Source organism: Ailuropoda melanoleuca, chromosome 6 (assembly GCF_002007445.2).
Source record: "Ailuropoda melanoleuca isolate Jingjing chromosome 6, ASM200744v2, whole genome shotgun sequence".
In the NCBI taxonomy this organism is placed as follows: domain Eukaryota; kingdom Metazoa; phylum Chordata; class Mammalia; order Carnivora; family Ursidae; genus Ailuropoda; species Ailuropoda melanoleuca.
The window spans coordinates 130,850,555-130,870,719 of record NC_048223.1 but is presented as its reverse complement, the minus strand read 5'-3'; the positions used below and the strand labels follow the sequence as shown (position 1 = coordinate 130,870,719).

At 49.8% G+C, this 20,165-nt stretch overlaps 2 protein-coding genes across 2 annotated transcripts in view; one reads left to right on the top strand and one right to left on the bottom strand.

Moving 5' to 3' along the window:
- ALDH5A1 (aldehyde dehydrogenase 5 family member A1) overlaps window positions 1-18,863 on the bottom strand; it is a gene marked incomplete at its 5' end in the record, with an annotated part of 26,437 nt that extends 7,574 nt beyond the window's left edge. Inside the window, 8 exons of the mRNA XM_034663647.1 lie at window positions 693-862; window positions 4,809-4,967; window positions 6,978-7,121; window positions 8,588-8,731; window positions 12,133-12,249; window positions 13,642-13,812; window positions 14,609-14,692; window positions 18,609-18,863. Of these exons, the coding sequence (XP_034519538.1) occupies window positions 693-862; window positions 4,809-4,967; window positions 6,978-7,121; window positions 8,588-8,731; window positions 12,133-12,249; window positions 13,642-13,812; window positions 14,609-14,692; window positions 18,609-18,863 (1,244 nt within the window). The remainder of the gene's footprint in view (window positions 1-692; window positions 863-4,808; window positions 4,968-6,977; window positions 7,122-8,587; window positions 8,732-12,132; window positions 12,250-13,641; window positions 13,813-14,608; window positions 14,693-18,608) is intronic.
- Window positions 18,827-20,165, top strand: part of GPLD1 (glycosylphosphatidylinositol specific phospholipase D1) — a 55,433-nt gene continuing 54,094 nt past the window's right edge. Inside the window, exon 1 of the mRNA XM_034663505.1 lies at window positions 18,827-18,892. Within this exon, the coding sequence (XP_034519396.1) occupies window positions 18,864-18,892 (29 nt within the window). The 5' untranslated portion in view covers window positions 18,827-18,863. The remainder of the gene's footprint in view (window positions 18,893-20,165) is intronic.

The following is a 20,165-nucleotide window of genomic DNA, read 5'->3' as shown; positions in this document are numbered from 1 at the left end:
TTTACATCGGAATCCGGGGATGTACTGTATGGTGATTAACATAATATAATTAAAAAAATCATTTAAAAAAAAAAAAAAAAGAATGTCAAAGACCGTGAGAAATCCTGTCAGCTTCCAAGAGAAAAAGGAGCAAAAGCCAAACACCAGCTTTCTCAGTAACAACCCCGGAAATAAGTAGACAATTAGTGCTGTCTTCACAGTGCCAAACCTAGAATTTTATCCAGGTGAATTCTTACTGACCTCTGAAAGTGAGATAAAATGTCACCTAAGAACCCAGCAAGTTCACTTCCCACTGCCTCCCCAAGAACCTAGCAAGTTCACTTCCCACTGACTCCCTAAGAACCCAGCAAGTTCACTACCCACTGACTCCCTAAGAACCCAGCAAGTTCACTTCCCACTGACTCCCTTGAAAGAACTCTTCGAGGATGTGCTCCGCTGAGAAGAAAATGGACTTCAGCCAAAAGCAAGACATAAGCAGGCAAAGGAAAGAATCTGGTGAATTTAGGGTTCTAAACAGGCAATGATAAAAACACATTTTTTTTAGAACGATGTTGGCTGACACAACACAGCCCTGCCTCTGCAGCCCACCCTCCCTCCCCCAGGGCCTCAAAACAGCCTCAAACTGCGTTCCTCTCCAGGTGTCCTTTTTCTGCCCTAATCCCCTCCTGTCCTCCCACCAGCCGTGATCTTACTTGATAACTGGCGCGAGAGGCCCAAACGTCTCTTCGTGAGAGCAGAGCATGTCCCTGGTGACATTGCTGAGCAGGGTGGGCTCGAAGAAATTTCTTCCAAGTTGATGTCGCTTCCCACCGGTCACGACGGTGGCCCCTTTGGAAATCGCGTCACTCACGTGTTTCTCTACCTGCGAGAAGAGAAAAAGAGGAGCCCGGGAAAGCTGGCTTGAAGATACTGTGGAGATGACACAATCTCTTAGAATGTTAAATCTGCAGAAAATGGTTTTCTTTCTTTTTTTAAAAAACAGGTTGAGAACGATGTGCCCTGCTTCCTTCCAGGTAGAAAAAACCAAATATGCAGAGACAGAGAGGCAGGAAGAGGGCATGTGTCATGTGCAATGCCACCCTCCCCTGCTCTTAGATTTTCCACTTTTGATCCTATGATTTGTTGAAGGGTCTAGTATGGCCTGACGTCCTTCTGGGCCTGACACTCTGCAGTGTTCCTGGGAGTTGTTCTTTGCACTCTTGAGTTAGCTCCAGGTTCCTGGGTGCCATGTTGTCCTCTTGACTTTCATTCTGTTCTATTACATTCTCCTCAAGTGGTTGTTTTGAGGAGGGACCCTGAAAATGCGTACTTCCTGAGTTTTCCGACAATGCCTGTCTGATGTCTTGTCTTGTGTTGGGTGCAGACGGAATGGTGATCTAAAATCATTTCGCTTCAGAAGTCTGAGTACAAATCTCTATTTCTAGTGTTGTTGATAAAAGTCATGTTCAAAGATAGTTCTCACTCCTTGGTGGGTAGCTGTTCCCTCCCCTCCCCCCCCCCCCCCCCCCCCCCCCGGTCTCTGGAAGCGTTTAGGATCTTGTTCTATGTTGCTGACATTCCAATATTTTAGCAGAATGTATCTGGGGTTTCTTCCTTTCATTCCACTAGGTAGCTGATAAAGTCTTTCCATCTGAAGAATCATTTCCCCTGGCTCTGAGTTTTCATGTTATTTATTTGATAATGCTACTGCTTCCCTCTCAGTTCTTTCTGGAGCACCTGTCACTAAAATGGATATCCCCTCACCTCAGATTAATTGATTTCTTTTAAAATTTCTGTCATATTTTTCATCTGTCCTTTGCTTGAAATTCTAAGGGTGTTCCTTGACTTTGTCTTCCATCTTCATCTACTGATTTTTTAAAAAGACTGGACCATGATGCATTTAATTTCTGAAACTTTCTCGTTCTCATTGCCTCATTTTCACAGAACCTGCTTTTGTCTTGTAGATGCATTATCTGCTCAAAACACATGGAGAACGCTATTTGATTCTCAGAAAATTCCTTTCTGTCCCCAAACTCATCCTCTTCCTTGAGGGTCGACTGTTCCTCTTACGTGCTGAGGGTTTGCCCTGAAGGTGTCACGATTCCTGGTTGTTCACCTTCCTCATGAAGGACTGGGTTGGTTCATTTAAGTGGGTGACGTCGGTGACCTTTCCAGTTTCCAGTCTCTCTCCTGAACAAGAGGGACAACAGCATGCTCGGGTTTATTCTGATTTGACAGGCTTCACTTTAAGGACAGCCCCCTTCCCCAAGGGGCAAAGGCAGGGAAGTCCGACTCCGGCACACCCTCACTCTTGAAGCTGGAGCCCACCTAGGTAGGCTGCTGTATTTCCTGCCCAGAGCAGACGCTTCTACCGTCCTACGTGTACCGGTGGTGCTTGCGAGGAGGAATGGTGTAGGAATGACCCAGAAAACTGTGCAAAAGTATAACCAGTGGCACTATGTCTCCCCTACTCCCATTCTTACTACCCCAGCCACTTCTAGATAAGCCCACCCTAAAAAATGGCACCCACTTCCTCTGCAGGCTTCCCCTGGGCACACCGTGTCTGCACTGACTTTTCTGTTAACACCATCCCTTCTGCCTTCAGAAGTTCTCCACGACCTTTGGTTCACTGGAGCCATCCCCACTCCTCCCATTCTCAACAGAATATTCTATGGGACTTCAGGAAAGGTAAATACAGGCTTGGGCGCATTCTACCATCCAGACCCACCCTCTTTAAACATTGCCCCTACCGTGTGCAGAGTCCAGTGTCTGCAACAAATCCCCATCAGCCACAGTGGCTTACTTCCTATGATTAATATCTCTGCAAATAATTACATTTAACATATTTAACAAGGCCCACTTCTTTGCCCCCAAATAGAATATATGCTCTGCCCTTTTCTGGTCATATTAAATGTCATGTGCAATTTTCCTCCCTGGAATTTACCCTGTGACTGTATGTGTACTAAAGCCAACACAATGGATTTTTTCAGAGGAGGTGGTTTCTCTAAACCCTCCAAAAAAGGAAACCCTCCACCTGTCCTTGCTTGAAGTGCTATAGGAAACAGCGCCCTCTAGAGGGCAATGTTTGCACTTCACTTTGGCAAAAACAATCTCTAGGACAGTGGTCTCCCAGGCTGGCAAATTACCAAGAGCTGGGGCACTTAAAAAAAAAAAAAAAAAAAATACCAGTGCCGAGGCCCTACTCACGCCCAATCCCCTCGGGTAGGACCCAGGCATCTGCAGCTGTGAAAGGCACAGAGTGGGTTCAGAACCAGCCCTCTGGGCCCTGAACCACAGCTAGTACAGACCCGAATGGTCTCCCCTGGCCGATCAAGTCACAGGGTCCAAAGTCCCCTCAAAAGTGCTGGTGGTACCAAAGGACACTTTAATGCATGTCCTCTGTGAGGGCAATGCCGAGGCAGTAACTACAGAGTTCTGTCAAACCGCGATGCTTCCCTTCACTCCCACTGGCTGAGGCAACAGACGTGGGTTCAGCTGACCTGACTGCCCACTGAATCCAGACAGCCCTGGGGGTCTTGGTCCTCAGGCGGCCCATGAACAGCAGGCAGACTGTGCATTCCAGCTGGGTGCTGACCTAGCTCTAATTTAATTTTGGTTCCTCAGGTGACACCCAGGAGGCTGGCTGTGTCACCCTTCTTTCCCCACACACAATCCAGCCTCCAACTTCTGTCTGCTTTAAATGACTGCATTAAAATCCTTCCCACCAGGAGAGACTTATCTATAAACACACTGGATGTGTATATTTTTTGTTTTGTTTTTTGTTTTGGATGTTCATATTATAAGAAAGTTCCTTGTAAGCAACTCTAAAAAGGGTTACGGTTTTTCCCCCTTTATTTATTCAATTCCGGTACAGCTGACATGCAGTGTTACCTTGGCTTCGGGGCACAAGTCTGCACGTTACTCAGTGCTCGTCCGATCAGTGCTCTCCTCATCCCCTTCAGCTGCTTCTCCCCTCTGCTGACCACCAGCTTGTCCTCTCTAGCTAAGGGTCTGATTTTTTTGTTGCGTTTTTCTTTGTTTCTTAAATTCCGCATGAGACATGAGTGGAATCATATGGTATTTGTCTTTCTCTGACTGGCGTACTCTCTAGATCCATCCGTGTTATTGCAAATGCAAGAGTTCATTCTTTTTTTAACATTCCACTGTATGTATACCACATCTTCATTAAAAAGGATTATGTTTTAAAACAGGAGGACAAAAGTCTCACTTAGCTAGTGGTCTATCTAGACTGTGACTTTCTATGAACAAAGAGATCCTTCCTAAAAGCAATTTCCCCTTCCCGCCATCTGGAAATCCTGGGCGTAGCTTCTGCCATTCCGTATCTCCCTACCAGGATGCTTTTGTCAAGGATTCTTCTGAAAGGGTTTTTTTTTGTTGGGTTTTTTTTTTTTTGGTCAATGGAAGCCAGCATTTCAGCTGAAACATACATGATTTCAGAAACAAAACCACTCTTCCTTTCCTTTTGGGTGCTCAAAAAATTAAAGAACTTTGTCTTTCAGGATCCTAATTCCTGAGGCAGTCACGGATAGTATTATCACCACTATCAGAAAAAATTTAGGGAGGGCAATAGAAGATCTAAAGTGACAGATCTTATGGGCACTCAGTGCGATAATGAAACCGGGAAAGCTTATGGCCAGATGATGCCACTTGATTTATACGTATGGGCAGAAATTCACTTTTTCCTGATTTCATCATTGTTTCCAAAGCAGTCCTGCCGGGCACCTTACAAAGTGTTTTCTGCTAGTTAAGCCTTTGATATCGAAATCATGAAATTTACTTTAACAAAAAAAAAAATCAAACAAACTTACCTTTTCTACTGCCTTTTCATCAATTAATGGGCCTTGAGTAGTTCTCTCCTCAAATCCATTACCCACACGCAGGTTTGTTTTAATTGCCTCAGCAAATTTCTTCACGAAGGAATCATGGATACCCCTTTGCACCAAGAAACGGTTCGAGCAAACACAAGTCTAGACATGGAAAAAAAAAAAAAAAAAGATTCACAGGACAGTTTGGCAGAAGCTGTTGACCCAACCAATAAACACGTGACTGCTGCTACGTCTCTGAATATGAAAACACTTCCCCGGTGGGTCTCGCCCTGTGTCCAGCCCACCACATTCCAAGTGGGTGGGGCCCTGGAGATGAACACAGTGAGTGAGTGTGCTCTGAGTGTGCTCTCCTCTCCAACCTTCTGCGTGTCTGCCACGCACTGTGGTCAAACAAGTAAGCAGGCACAAGTATCTCGGCGAGCAAGTTAGCCACCTGACCCAAGTTGTTTCCAATGGCTTAAGTAAGCCGCTAGGAAACAAACGGGGAAGGAAAACAAGAGCCCAGCAAACCGGTAACTGCACCGAGGCAGTGAGGCCGCAGCCACGGGGAAGGGGCGGGAGGTGGAAGGCGGTCAGGGGCTGACTTCTGCCCATTAGCTTATCACACTGTTCGGTGTTTGGCTGAATCTGACACCGAACGTGGGCACAAGACCATTCCTCCACGTCGGCCTAAATTATTGAAAAGACCCTTGTTTATTCTTCTTCTAATTAAACCTATATATATATTTTTGAAGATGTATTTACTTTAGAGAGAGCGAGAGCGTGTGTGAGCAGGGGGAGAAACAGAGGGAGAGAGAAAAAAATCCTCAAGCAGACTCCCTGCCGAGCACAGAGCCCGACATGGGACTCGATCCCAGGAGCCTGAGATCATGACCTGAGCTGAAATCAAGAGCTGGCCACTCAACCAAATGAGCCACCCGGGCGCTCCTAGACCTAGTATTTTTGAATTATCAGATATAACCATATTATAGGACAGATTTTCTTCTTGTCTTTTTTCTTAATCATGTATTTTTCTAGTAGAAACTATAGGTAAATAGATAGAAACATACAGATATAGATATAATTTTGTGTCCTATGCATTTTTATTGGCTTCAAGCAACATACCTCAAAGTTGTAGCTTTATGAGTGTGACTCTGAAGATTACACCCATTAGCATTTTGTGTTTCTAAAAGGAAACACAGGTATTTCTGAAACAACCAAGCTTATTTAAGGTTATATGAAAGGGGAAACATTACTTACTGAAGGTCGATACAAGGATGAAACCTACCTGGTATGGAGTACTTTATAACATTTCACCTTTTTTTTTCCACAATATAACCTTTCAGGAGTTTTTATTCTGTCTCTGGAATGCATTTAAAACCACTTATTGATGGTACTGTGAGACAAAGTACTTAAGAATATTTTGTAAGAAGCCAGGTTCCTGGCAACAGCTTGGAGAGAAACTGGGAGACGGAACCCTCAGCCCACTGAGTCCGGACTGCGATCCAAGATCTAGGAGTTCAAGTCAGCCAGTCTTTCCAGAGTTCCATTTCCTCATCTGTAAGTGTGAGGTCTGTATCAGGTCACTTTGAAGGTCATGCCAGACGTGCTCAGCCAGGATTTCCTATGGAGGTGTGAACTCGAGCCGCCACTCTCCCAATGACAACCTGGACACCCCCGGGCACACTGTTCCGTGTGCCTATCAAGCCACCTCCGTCTCAGGGACAGTGAGGCCCAGGCAATGGCATTCTGAGTTTTTCAAGAACAATCTCAACATTTCCTACCTTCTTTTCCTTAAGACTGTGGGCCTCAGACCCTAGCCGTTTGGGCTGTTTGTGTCTGAGGAGATGATTTTACCTGTTCAGTAGAGAAAAGCCCAATGAGGGAAAACTATGAAAATAACCAGATTCAAAGAGTAGGAAGATGAAGAGAACAATCTGATTAAAAAACATCTGCTGTTCAGGAGATTCCTCAAAGCCAGGGATTACACCTTATTTCCCTTTGGATCCTCTGAACTCAGAACAGTTGCTGGCAGAGGGCCCTCACTAAATATTGCCTGAAAGTGAGTAAAGAGAGAATGATGGAAGGAATCTACAAGTTTCCTTCCCGGGGGTGAGTTAGGTGGTAAGACCTTTGTAAAACACACACACAGTCCCACGCTGCAGGACTCACCTGTCCAGAGTTCCTAAATTTGGACGCCATGGCCCCTGCTACAGCCTGGTCCACGTTGGCGCTGTCAAAGACGATGAAGGGGGCGTGGCCGCCCAGCTCCATGGAGACCCTTTTCACCGAGCCTGCTGCGTGATGCAGCAGTATCTGCGGGCGGAGGACAGACGCTGTGAGCGCTGGGTGAAGATGACCACCCAGCCACCCGACTACCCAGCTAGCCGCACTGGTAGGCCTTCGTTTCAAACACCGACCCAGCAGGGAAGAGCCAGGTGCACAGCACGGTCTCTGGGATGACAGTTTTCGTAAGAACCGGAGGAAATAAGGACATGTGTTTGTATATGATAAAGACACAGTGGGAAGGTTACAAGAAATTAAAGTAGTTATGGACGGGAGGGAGAGAGTCGGGGCAGGGCTGAGCCTTCTGAACGTAAGCATGTTTTTTTGTTGTTGTTTTTGGGGTTTTTTTTTTAAAGATTATTTATTTGACAGAGACAGAGGCAGCGAGAGAGGGAACACAAGCAGGGGGAGTGGGAGAGGAAGAAGCAGGGAGCCTGGTGTGGGGCTCAATCCCAGGACCCTGGGATCAGGCGCTGAGCCAAAGGCAGACGCTTAACAACTGAGCCACCCAGGCGCCCCTGAATGTAAGCATGTTTATACTGTCTTGCTTCTTGAACCATGTAAGTGTATTACCTATCAAAAATTATATGATAATAGGCTTAATCATAATATAGGGAAGATAATAAAATCACCTAGAATCCCACACCCTTAGCTTACCACCAATAAAATTTTAAAGTATATTGATCCAGAATTTGGCCAGACACACAGGTTCATATGGATGTACTTTTTTTTTTTTTTTAAAGAAAACAGAATGGTAGGTTTATACAGTTTTATAACCTGCTTTATCTTCCCAATTAACTACATATCTGGAACATCTTAACACGTTCATAATACCTTCTTCCTTCAGGGTAACACTATAACGTGAAGATTCTCTCATGGTAGCACATGTTTCTAGAACATTCCTTTAGAAGCCTGCATAAAATTCCATTGCATAGCTGTTCTATACATTTATTTATTCAGCCCCCATCTGTGGAAAATTTAGGTTTTCAATTCTTTGCTATTCAAAATAACACTGCAATTATTCTCTCAGTATAAATTTGTAGAAATAGAACTGCTAGCTCCATGCCCAATTATAAAGCTTTTTAAGGAAACAAAAAGACCTTTCTATTTCTGTACCTTTATACTAAATACAATTTTGGCTCAGTTCTAAGACGTCCATTTGAACATCAGTTGTGTGTTTCTGAAACCTTTAATTCTAGATTATGAAAAGAACATGCATTACAGAACTGAGGAGACACAACGGGGAGCTTTCAGCCACCTCCCATGCAGCAAATAATGGGAACTCTGGCCACCCCAATGCCTCGGTATTGTCTCGGTAAGAGACGCATCCAAAATGTCTCCGGACGGTGACCAGACGTTACCTTATCCCACAGACCTCTGAACCCTCCAGTGCACATCTCCCTAAGACGGGTGATCAGCATGAACTGGTATTTTCATACTCTACAGAGAGAAAACATTAGACTGATGTCTTTTTCTCTGGGACTTAAGTCACGTACCTTCCCGGTCGCTGTTGAGCCAGTAAAGGATAGTTTGGACACTAGCGGATCCGTACAAAGCGTTTCCCCTACTTCCGTCGCCTTCTTTCTGGAGCAGGGAACAACATTGTACACGCCTGGGGGAATTCCAGCCTGGTTTGCGAGCTACAAAGAGAAACAGCAAACAGGGGGCAGCAAATGATCAAACTGGAAAAACAGAAAAAGAGTAGATATTTTAATCCAAAATGTAATGGGGGAAAAAAAACTAAGCTGATTTTGGGGACAGAATAAGAACCTTATTCATGCTAAAGTGATCTAAAATGCGTTGTCACACATTTAAATATTTTATGGCATGAGTTTTAATGCCACTTTTTTTTAAATTTATTTAAATTTATTTAATTTTTAATGTCACTTTGTTTAAATAAAAAACAACAAACAAAAAAACCTCGGATTTCTTTTCCAAGAAAAATCGGGGAAGAGTTCCAGAAGTTTTGGGTTCACCTGTAGAAGACCCAAAGGGAAAGGGTGGAGGGGAGCACTCTCGGAGCACCTCCTGCGTGGGGGCAGGCCTTCGGGCGGGGGACCCCCCCCCAGGGCAGTGGTGAGGAACAGGAGGCCTCGCAGGGTGGGGCGGGGGGTGGCGGGGATCGTGCGGACGCCGCACACCGAGGAACGGAGCGAGCACGCTGACCCACTGCTGCCTGGGCCGAAAACCTGCGCTCCTTCCACAGCGGCCCTCTTTGGATCTGGCTTATCTGGAATTACGATAACTCCTGAATCTCATTAACAATGAACATGCACAAATCTGGCTGGGGATTCTGGGGAGATGGCGGGAATAGCAGAATCCCCTCGTAAAAACAGAGAGGGCAATGACAGAGCCCAACCGAAGCATCAGAGACCCGGAGACAACATTTACAAGACTGATGTAGCATGAGCCCGGGGCAGCTGTCTTTCACGGCACTGCACAGCTGACTTAAGGTCTGACTGCCCGGGCATCCCCTTCAGAGACCACCGTCTCCAGCAAACACAGGCCACACCACTGAGGTAAGGAGCCAGACAGCTCTCCCTCTGAAGTTTCGGAACACGGAGGGTTTGGCAACTTGCTTTTTTGCCTGACCAGCAGGTGCGGACACACCAGTGACAGCTGGAAGCATCGGCACCTGCAGGAGAAGCCGCCGAAGGAAGCTGATGGAGGGATCCTGGAGAACCCCACGCACCCCACAGGTGCCCCTGGACCGTGGGGCAGGCTGGCCTGGAACAGCCCTGCGACTGCCCAGTGCAGCAGCAGGACAGCAGAGCCTCTGCAGTGAGGACGAAGGGCATGGAGGAACAGCCGGGAACCTGCGATAAAGGAGGGGCAGGCTTGGTTCCAGCAGGGAAGGGGCTGGGGCGAAATCTCAGAGCAAGGAACAGAAGACACGCCACGAAGCTGCAGAGCCAGGCCTCCTGCTACAAGTTTAGGAAAACTAACTTCATATAAACATTAAGTAAATGCCACGAAAAATACCCAAATCAAATCCCATACAACGTTATGAAAAGAAAATCAGAGAATAAAGAGAGACGGCATCCTGTGGACAACAACAGCATCCCAGGAAGACGTGCCCACAGGACAGACCCAAGGGTGACTTACTATGAAGGAAAAAAACTGAATCAAGATACAAAAGAACAACATGAATCAGAACTGGAGAAATTCTGGAAATGAGGTAAGGGAACACAGGGAAGAATTAGAAATACGAGGAAAAACTAATTTCAGAAATGAAAAGCAGGGGCGCCTGGGTGACTCAGTCGGAAGAGCGTGTGATTCTTGATCTCAGGGTTGTGAGTTTGAGCCCCACGTTTGGTACAGACATGACTTAAAAATAAAATCCTTAAAAAAATAAAATTAAAAAAAATAAATAAATGAGCAGCATTGACCAGTAGCCCTGCCAACGTCATGACAACAGAGAAAACTGGCTGCATGTGCCTCCTGACAAACGGACACAAGGAGACCCAACTGAAGTCTGACGAAGTCTGGAAGAGATTTATACGGGTTTTTAAAAAATTGGCACTGAGCCTTTCTGATCAACACAGATGTGTGTTTCCAAATACATTTCGTAACCAGGAGCGGTCTGCTGGTCATAGATCGGTACCGGCTCTGAACACTGTAATTCGTAGGAAGCACACCGCTAACTCTACACCTGAGAGGTCTAGAAATAAGTTCACTTACACGTTGCACAGATTTAAGAATCATTTCAAGGAAAACTAAAACAGCTCTGCCAAAAGAAGCCTTCCATTCGGTTAACGTTTCCATAGGACTAAACTGTCCTGTTTGTCTCTGAAATAAGGTGCCGTTGGGGGAGGTGCCCTGAAGGACAGGAGCTTCTAGTCACTGGATCTGGAGCCGCATCCGGTCCCCGAGATCCCAGAACAGCAAACACAGCCACTGCCTTCTGGAAGCTTCTCCAGCTGACCACAAGGACCCAAAGGAGGGGGAGGTCCCGGCCCAGGAAGGATGGAGGTAACGAGGCCAGAAACTGACCCCACACTCAGGCTGGCTCTCAGGGCACGGAAGCCCTCCCTACTGCGAACATTTCCTGAGGGCCTCTTGGGTCCAGGCAACGTATGAGGCTCTGCCATTCATCAGTGAACAGAACAGACCAAAGTCTCCGCGGAGCTTACGTGCTGGTGCGAGACAGCAGGCGTGTCAGGGGCACGGAGTGCTACGGGAAGAAGAACAAAGCAGAGAAGGGATCAGGAGCATGGGAGTCCGAGGCTGTGATTTTCCAACAGGGTGGCCAGTGGAGCCTCCCTGGAAAGGTGGCATTTGGGCCTGCCTGAGGAGGAACTTTCTGGAAGAAGAAAAGGCAGGTGTCGAGCTGAGTCAGGGTGAGCCTGGTCTGGTCTGAGGCACGGCAGGGGCCAGAGTGGATGGAGCCGAGGGGTACGGGGTTTCAGAGTGACAGGTAAGGTAAGGGCTGGGGGGTACTGGGGTTTGGGGGGCATCTCATAGGGCCTTGGAGGCCACTGCAGGAAGTCTGGGCTTCACTCTGAGGGACATGAGAAGCCACCGGAGGGTTTTAGACAGAAGAATGGGGACACCTGACTGGAGGAGGGAGAGGTAAAGAAGAGGTTCCTTAAATGTGAGAAATGCCCACATTTTAGTCATCTGCCTGCCTACTTAATAAAAGTGACGGACAGATACCATTTTTAGAGCAGCTTAAAATATACATTGTCTACAGATGTCAGGAAATACCCATCCATTGTTTTTTTTTTTTAATGTCTGACTTAGGGGCACCTAGGGGGCTCAGTCGATTGAGCATATGACTCTTGGTCTTGGCTCAGGTCTTGATATCTTGGTCGTGAGTTTGAGCCCTGCGTTGGGCTCCATGCTGGGTGTGGAGCCTACTTAAAAAAATAAAATATCTGACTTAAAATAATTGCTAGTAAATTAAAACACAACTCATCCAGCATGAGATGCAGCCAAAGGAGGCTTCAAATAGGCTTCTTTCTGCCCTGGATAAATAATCCCCACTTGGACTTTGTCAGCTGTGCACAAACACGGGGCGGGGCGGGGGGGGGGGGCTCACCTCAGCCAGGGCCAGGGCAGAGAAGGGTGTGTGTTCGGCGGGTTTCACCACCACGGTGCAGCCAGCTGCCAGGGCGGCCCCCACCTTCCGGGTGATCATGGCACTGGGGAAATTCCACTGGGGTCAGAAGAGCAGAGAAAGTATGAGACAGGGTGGACTGCCCCACAGTTCAAGGCAGGTCAGGACATCAGTCAACAAATTCCATTGCCCAATCTGACTCTCAAAGCAGTGCTCTGGCTCCTGTTCAGGTGAGCTCTCAGAACACCTGTCACCTGTCCACTCGAGGGACTCTGGGGCAAAGGCCCATAAAGACAGGAAACTGTGCCAGAATTTGAAACAGTACAAGATTACCCACACCAGGAGTTGGCAAACTTCCTATAAAGGGCCAGATGGTAAATATGTAGACTCCGTGGGATGTACGGTTTCTGCCCCAACGACTCTGTGGTTCCAGTGTGGATGCAGCCACAGTGTGTACAGGAATGGGCATGGCTGGGTCCCAATAAAACTTTATTTACAAATATGGGCAGCAGGCTGGATCAGGCCGGAAAGCCGAAGTTCGCTGACCCTTTGGGAGAAAATACTAGCCAAGGTAATTCTGAAAATGGCAGATGATTTATGACTTCCTTCTATTTATGGATAGATATTTGTAGATATCTCCACATCTATATTAACAGTATTTTTTTTTATTTTGACAAATCCTTGTCTAGTGCTTATTCTGTGCTAGGAAGCACTTTTAAATTATAATGAATGAAATCCTCATCCCAACCCACTGAGGCTTTATTACACAGGGGAATAATGAGGACATTACTTTGGGGAAACTGAGACCAGCTAAGTAACTTGCCCCAGCCCACGCAGCTGGTCAGCAGTGGGCTTTGAGTCACACCTAGTCAGGCTGGGCTAGGGGCGGTCTGGCTGCACCTCTACTGAGCCAGGAGAGATTGGCAGTCTTGAGACCAGCTGGCACCCTAGTGGATTGATGTGGGACGTCGTGGACAGTAGCCACACAAGGCTGGTCCCCGGGAGAGCGCCGGATGCCCCCAGTGGGCCGCAGCTCCCCCCAGGCAGACACAATACTGTATCTGGAAACCTCTTCGCCTGCAGACCCCAGCCCAGTGCCTGCTGGTCAGCACACAAACACTTTGCTGTTGATGATAATCAGAAATTAAGCATAAAATTTGCCCCACACCATGGCACGTTAAATGTGTCTTATCTTCAGTCTTAAAAAGAAAAGAAAGATCTTTTCCGACGTGCTAGGCACCGCCTAGAAGAAGCCTCTGTGCCCCGTCAGAAAAGCCCTGGGTCCTGCCGTGGGCCGTCCGGTCTCCCATCGCCACGCACACCTGGGCATCGTGCAGAACCGGGAAACACACCTGCGGTGCCGCAAAGGAACCGGGAAACACGAAGGGGGCGGAGCCCACGGGGGAGCACACCTCCTCGCAAGGAAGAAGGAGGTGTCGTCCCGGCTCCAACCCCTACCCGGGACCTCGCCCGTCCTGCCCATCCTCGTACCGGGGTGATGACTGCCGCCACCCCGAGGGGCTGCTTGAGGACCAGCGCCCGCCGGTCTCGTGCGGGGGTGTAGATGACGTCTCCGTAGATGCGGCGGGCTTCCTCTGAAAACCACTCCAGGAAAAGGGCGGAATAGACAACTTCCCCCTGCGCCTCCTTCAGTGGCTTCCCCTGAATCAGAAAAGGACATTCGCTGCCTTCTCACAACAAAATGTGACTCTGCCTGGCTGTCAAGTAGCAGACGCTCTCCCATTACAAAACCCCGAGGGCTGTTGAGAAACGCGTGACCCCAGCAGGAGTCCTAGAAAGCAGGACAGGTGGGGACAGAAGCCCAGACCACAATCTGTCTGCATCCCCGAAGCCAGAAGGGTGACTTCTCACTTGTTTCTCCTTCTGACATCTCCTCAGCGTGGGGACCGTGCTGTAAAGCCTTTATTACAGCTATGGAGAAACTTCTGGCACGTTCTTAAATGTACAGACAAGGCGTGAAAAAAGTCAACCACACCAATCAGAGAGAAAATGTGGAATGGGGGAAAGCATTATTCACATAGTTCCACTCAAAATCTGTTTCTCCAATATTATTATTATTATTACTATTCCCCCACGCACCCCCACCTCCCCTCTGGCAACCACCAATCTGTTCCCCGTATGTAAGAAGCTGTCTTTTTGCTTATTTGTTTTGTTTCTTAAATCCCACGTAGGAATGAAATCACGCGGTATCCGTCTTCCTCTGAAAGACATTTCACTTAGTAGAATGAGCTCTAGCTCCATCCGTGTTTCTCGTGTATTATTCAAGGGTAGAACATACGGACTGTTCTAGCAAAGGTGAGGCCTGGCACAATAATTAGTTGATATCTGACCGTTAGGCACGGAATTCCCACTTTCTTTAGCTACGTGCTGGCCCGGGCTGGAGCCTGAGCATTCCGGGACAGTTTCTTAGGGGAGCAAGTCAGGGCGCTGAACTTACACTTTCCGCTGTAATTATCTTGGCAAGGTCATCCTTATTTTGTATCATTAAGTCGTACCATTTCCGAAGTAATGAACTCCTCTCCTGGGAAGGAAAGAAAAAGAGCAATAGAAATACAAAATAGGGGCGCCTGGGTGGCTCAGTCGTTAAGCGTCTGCCTTCGGCTCAGGGCGTGATCCGCTCCTCCGCTAGGAGCCTGCTTCTTCCTCTCCCACTCCCCCTGCTTGTGTTCCCTCTCTCGCTGGCTGTCTCTATCTCTGTCGAATAAATAAATAAAATCTTAAAAAAAAAAAATACAAAATAACCTTCAATGTCCTCCAACGGTTGCTGTGTGTCTCCCCGAGCGTCTCACGCTCTCACACACTGACTGGTCGTCTTCTTTTTTAAACTGAGGCATAAGTGACGTGTATGTAACATTATGTTAGTTTCAGGTGTGCAGACCTTTCTTTGATAAGCAACAAGGAAGGCTGCATTTCAAGGTGACTCTAAAGGGGGTATACTGAGTCATAAGTTGTAAAAGAGAAAAAGGTTTCTGTTGAAAAGCACAAGACAAGTAACTTCACCACACAGCTCTGGTTCCTTTCTCACTCCGTGCATGACCAGGGAGGAATCTGATGATCCAGGCCAGGGCTTATTCTGGGGGAGGGACAGAAGACTAAGCCCTAGGGGGCTGGCCTGGAGAGAGAAATCAGAGATCTGAGCCCGGGGCCTGCTCCACACAGAGCCCACGCTTTGCCTGAGAGAGGATGAGAGAAGAACACGGAACAGCGTGAGAACTGCAGGAATGCAAAGTAGATTTGGCTTGCTGGCGGAAAACACGACGTCCAGGCCGAACACCGGAGACCAGGGGAGGCAACGGGCCACCCTCGGATGCACGACCCATGTCGTGGGTTAATGGTGTCTACCCCAAGCAGACATGCTGCAGTTCCAGCCCTCAGTCCGTCAGACGGTGACAGACAGGGTCTTTACAGATGTGACCAAGGGCACACAAGTTACAATGAAGTTCAATTTTTTTTTGGAAAGATTTCATTTGACAGAGAGACAGCCAGCAAGAAAGGGAACACAAGCAGGGGGAGTGGGAGAGGAAGAAGCAGCCTCCCAGTGGAGGAGCGGATCACGCCCTGAGCCGAAGGCAGACGCTTAACGACTGAGCCACCCAGGCGCCCCTGAAGTTCAATTTTTAATAAACTTAAAACTTTTTTAAAGTTTTGTTAATCTAAAATTAGGGTGTGCCTTACTCCAACATATAAAAGGGGGAGGTCCTTGTAAAAAGGGGGACCTGGGATGCAGAAACAGGAATGCACAGAGGGAAGATGAAATGGAGGGGACACAGGGGAAAGACAGCCACCTACACGTCAAGGACAGAGGTCTGGGACAGATCCGTCCCTCAGAGCCCTCGGAAGGAACCAGCCCTTGACTTGGGATTTCGAGCCTGCAGAGATGTTTCTGTTGTTTAAACCTTGTGCCGGCAACTCCAGGAAACTACCAGAGTCCCCGTGAGGGGCTGTGCGAGCACGCAGGACTCAGCAGGGAGGCTCACGGTGCGCGGGGCTGAGTCCCAGCTGAGCAGGGATGCGTGCTGGACGGCGGACTCGAAGCCTCCGCCACGCTCGTCTGGACCCTGGGTCAAGTCTTGACCTCAGAGAGCCACTGAAAGCACCAGAGAAAGCACCAGGCAAGCCTCCAGCACAGTACTCAGCTGTGGCAGGCGCCCTCGCGGCCTCAGAGACGGCTCCTCCTAATGCCTGGAACCTGTGAATCCGTTCCCTCACACGGCAAAGGGATTTCGCAGATGAGAGTACGTGAAGGATCCCGGGGCCAGGATGGCCGCCTGAATCTTCCAGGTGGGCCCAGTGGAATCACCGGATCACGTAAGAGGGAGGCAGGAGGGTTCACGTCAGACAGGCTGATTCCGGCAGCAGAGGCTGGAGGGAGGCGGTAGCCTCTAGACGCTGGGAAGGGGAAGAAGCCCCTGGCGATTCCAGAAGGAGCACAGAGCTGCTGATACATTTGGGGCTTCTGGCTGCCAGAACAGTAAGAGAATAAATTTGTGTTGTGTTATCGTAGTCACTAAACTGGTGTTAATTTGTGACAACAGCCACAGTAACTAATGCATTAGCTCACAAAGTGTAAGTATTCGGCTCCCGTTTCCCCTGAAATCCTCCAGAAATTCACAAGGTGGGAAACAGGAGGTCCTAAAACACGTGAAAAGAAAAACGGGAGGCCATGCCTCCGGGAGTTCACCGGGAAAAGCAAACCAAGGCGTAGGGGCCCATGCCCCAGTTCAAGGAAGGGAAGACAGCGGAAGGCTGTGCATTCTGACCAGCCCAATGGCAGAAGCAACTGGCACACTAGACCTGGAGGATGGGGGAGGGGGTAGGCGGGACGTGAATGGGCCTAGGGAAGCAACAGAAAACAGCTAGGGGCAGGGTGGAGAGCCAGGCCTGGGGGCAAGAGGGGTGGATCAAGGGGTGGGTCAGGGCTGCCATCCCTACCCCGTGAGCTGCCTTAGAGCCCAGCTCTCCGCGCTGCTGAGGTGGACCTGCCTTCCTTGGGAAAGCTGAGCCCCCACCCCCACCACTTCCTCAGCAAGACGCTCCACACGTCCTTCCAAGAAGGAAGGTTCTCTGAGAAGACTCCAGCTCCTGCAGGACAAGCTAACGCTGCGTTCACGTTCCAGGGGCATGGATGTGAGGTGGGTGCTGTGACCCCAAGCTGACCGTGTCCGTGAGCCGACCCGGCACCAGCCCTGGGGCTCCGAACAACCCCTGAAGCCGAGACTGGGCCGGAAGAGCTTCCCGGACTCCTGTAACACCCCCAGTTTCTCTCCCCCTTCCCCATCTCAGCTGGTGGTTACTCCTTCCTTCCTGTTGCTCTGGCTGGAAGCCCTGGGGTCTTGGCTGACTCCTCTTTCTCTGGCACCCCAACATTACCGGGGACTCCAGCTGACTCTCCGATCACAACAGACCCCTCTGCAAAGCACCCTGGTTCAAGCCGCCATCCTCTCTCACCTCAGTCACTGCCAGCAGCCCCCTAACAGGTCCCTCCTTCAGCCTGTTCTCCGGGCTGGGGCCAGGGTACCCTTTCCAAACGCAAACCTGATCACAGCTCTGCTTGAACCTGGAATGGTGCCCCACCTCCCTCAAGGTAAAACCCCAGTCCTTAGGATGGCTACACCCCCACCCTGGATCCAGCCCCTCCCCCGTTACTATGGCCTCCAGAGCCTCCCTGGCCACCCGCCTGTTCTACAAATGGGTCAGGCATGCTCCTGACTCAGGAATTGGGCTCCAGCCGAATTCCCTCCCCTCCTTTAATCTTTGCTGCTCCTGTCCTCAATGAGGCTACCCGATGTATAGGCAGGATGGTGCCCCACCCCCACCCTCCATTCTTAAGTTGAAGTCCTAACGCCCCCCCGTATCTCCAAACAGGGTCTTGAAAGAGGTTATTAAGGTTAACTGTGGTCGCAGATGTGGGTCTTAATCCAGTATGATTGGTGTCTTTAGGAGAAGAGGTTAGAACCCCAAAAGGTACAGAGGGAAGGTCGTACGCAGACGGCCACCTACAAGCCAGAGAGATGTGAACAGCAATGTCTATTAAGGCCGAAACCTGGAGAATGGTCCGTGCCCCTGCACAAGGCCCGATTTCCCGACTAGCCTTCCTGTGTTAAGACTGCAGCGGCCAGGGAGAGCCACCTGTGCGCCCATCGGCCCTGCACGGTCAGGCCCCTCTACCTGCTCACCATAGACTCGCCTCGCCCGTAAGTTCAGGTTAAACGTACAGCTTCTGCCTCCCCTACAGGACAACTTCAGTCTGGAGGCGGTGCGTGTCCCTAGCCCCTGGCACAGTGCTTGGGACAAAACTGACGCTCCAAACTTATTTGCGGATCACCTCTGTCCTTGTTTCTATGACTTTCTGCCTGGTGAATCCCAGTGAATCGGGGAGGGGGAGGCGACGCGGCTGGTTTTCTATGGGGCCACCCCGGCAGCCCCGACGCGCTCACCTTGGCCGAGACGCCCTTCCAGCTGCAGAAGGCCTCGTAGGCGGCGCGCACCGCGGCGCGGGTCTCGGGCACCCCGCAGTCGGCCACCAAGCCCAGCTCGGCGCCGCTGGCCGGGTCGTGCACGGGGAAGACGGCGGCGGCCGGGAGCCAGCGGCCGCCCACGAAGCCGTCGGTGCGCAGCAGCGCCGCGGACAGGCCCGCCAGGCCCCCCNCAGGCGCGGGGCCCGGCAGCTCCGCAGCCGCAGACAGGTCGCCATGGCCCGGGAGGAGGCGGCAGGAAGCAGGCAAGCGAGCGCGCGCCCGACTGCAAGGGTCGGGGCGGCGGGAGGAGCGAGGCGGCGGCGGGGCTGCGCCGCGGCCGCGGGGACGCGGACTGAAAGAGGCGGCGACGCGGAGCAGCGCCCTCTTCCGCGCCCTTGGCGGTCCTTCGTGGCGTGCCCTTCGTTCTCCGCCAGACCTGGGAGGGCTCGCCGGGAGATGCACCTGCGGGCCTCACCTTACCAGCCCCGAGTGCTCATTTGTAATTATTCCTTAGCTCCGCACCTGCTGCAGGACTACAGCTCCCTCCCCCGCACGCCCCCTCCCGGTCCCAAACCTGCATCCCTCGCCACTGGAATTTGTCCTGGGTCCACGGATGCGCTGGTGGTGTCCGCCCCAGCTGCTAAGGGCATGGTCCCCGCTCTTCATCGCCACAGCTCCCGGGCACTCGGGATCTGAGCTGAGGGTTTTCTGCGCGAGGCGAGTGTGTCGCAGTGTTCTGCCGCCTGGGTGTTTTTCTGGGTGTGTTTACGTATTCTCCCCATTCATTGGGAGTAGGGGTCCCCCTGATGTGTCACGGTGCTTCCGGAGAGAGACTGACTTGGCCCCAAACTCAGAATCTGTTGTGAACAAGCTGTGTGTGATCTACTAATTACTTAACCTCAGTTCTTCCCCCCCCCTTTTTTTGTAGAAAGTTCTCTCGTTTGTTGTGAGATAAAATAATTGCTTAGCAGAGTTGCTACATTAAATTCAGCACAACATTCAAAGTCCTAGTAGCTGCCCTAGGACAAGCCACTAGTTAAGATAGTTAGGCCTCCAACTAGTCAATGGGACACCATTCGTCAGAATTGAATCAACCGAGGTATAATTACAAGTAGACACGAGCCTAAGAATCCGGAAGCAGGAAGGAAGCCTCAACTTTAACGAGGATACAAATATACGTTTAGGAGGGCTCTCTTCGGAATCTGGGTTCGAGTGAAGCCCATGCCTAGGCTAAGACTAGCGATCCTGAATCAATGCGTATCTCTGCTTCTCCATTCCTACTGAGTTGAGTCTCGCTGTCTTTTTCGGAGTCTGTCTCTAAGACGTTGGGTTCTTATTCGCAAAATGCGGAGGCAGTAACTTTAAATTTCGACCGGTTTTTTTTTTTGTTTGTTTTGTTTTTGCTGAGTCGGCGTCCCTAGGTCCTGAGTGAGTCACATCAAGCAGAAGTGGGAACAGCGGAGTTTAATCTTTGTGTGTGTGGATTCGCTCTTTCCTTTATTCTACCGAAGGAATCTGGGGGGAGAGAGGAGGCCC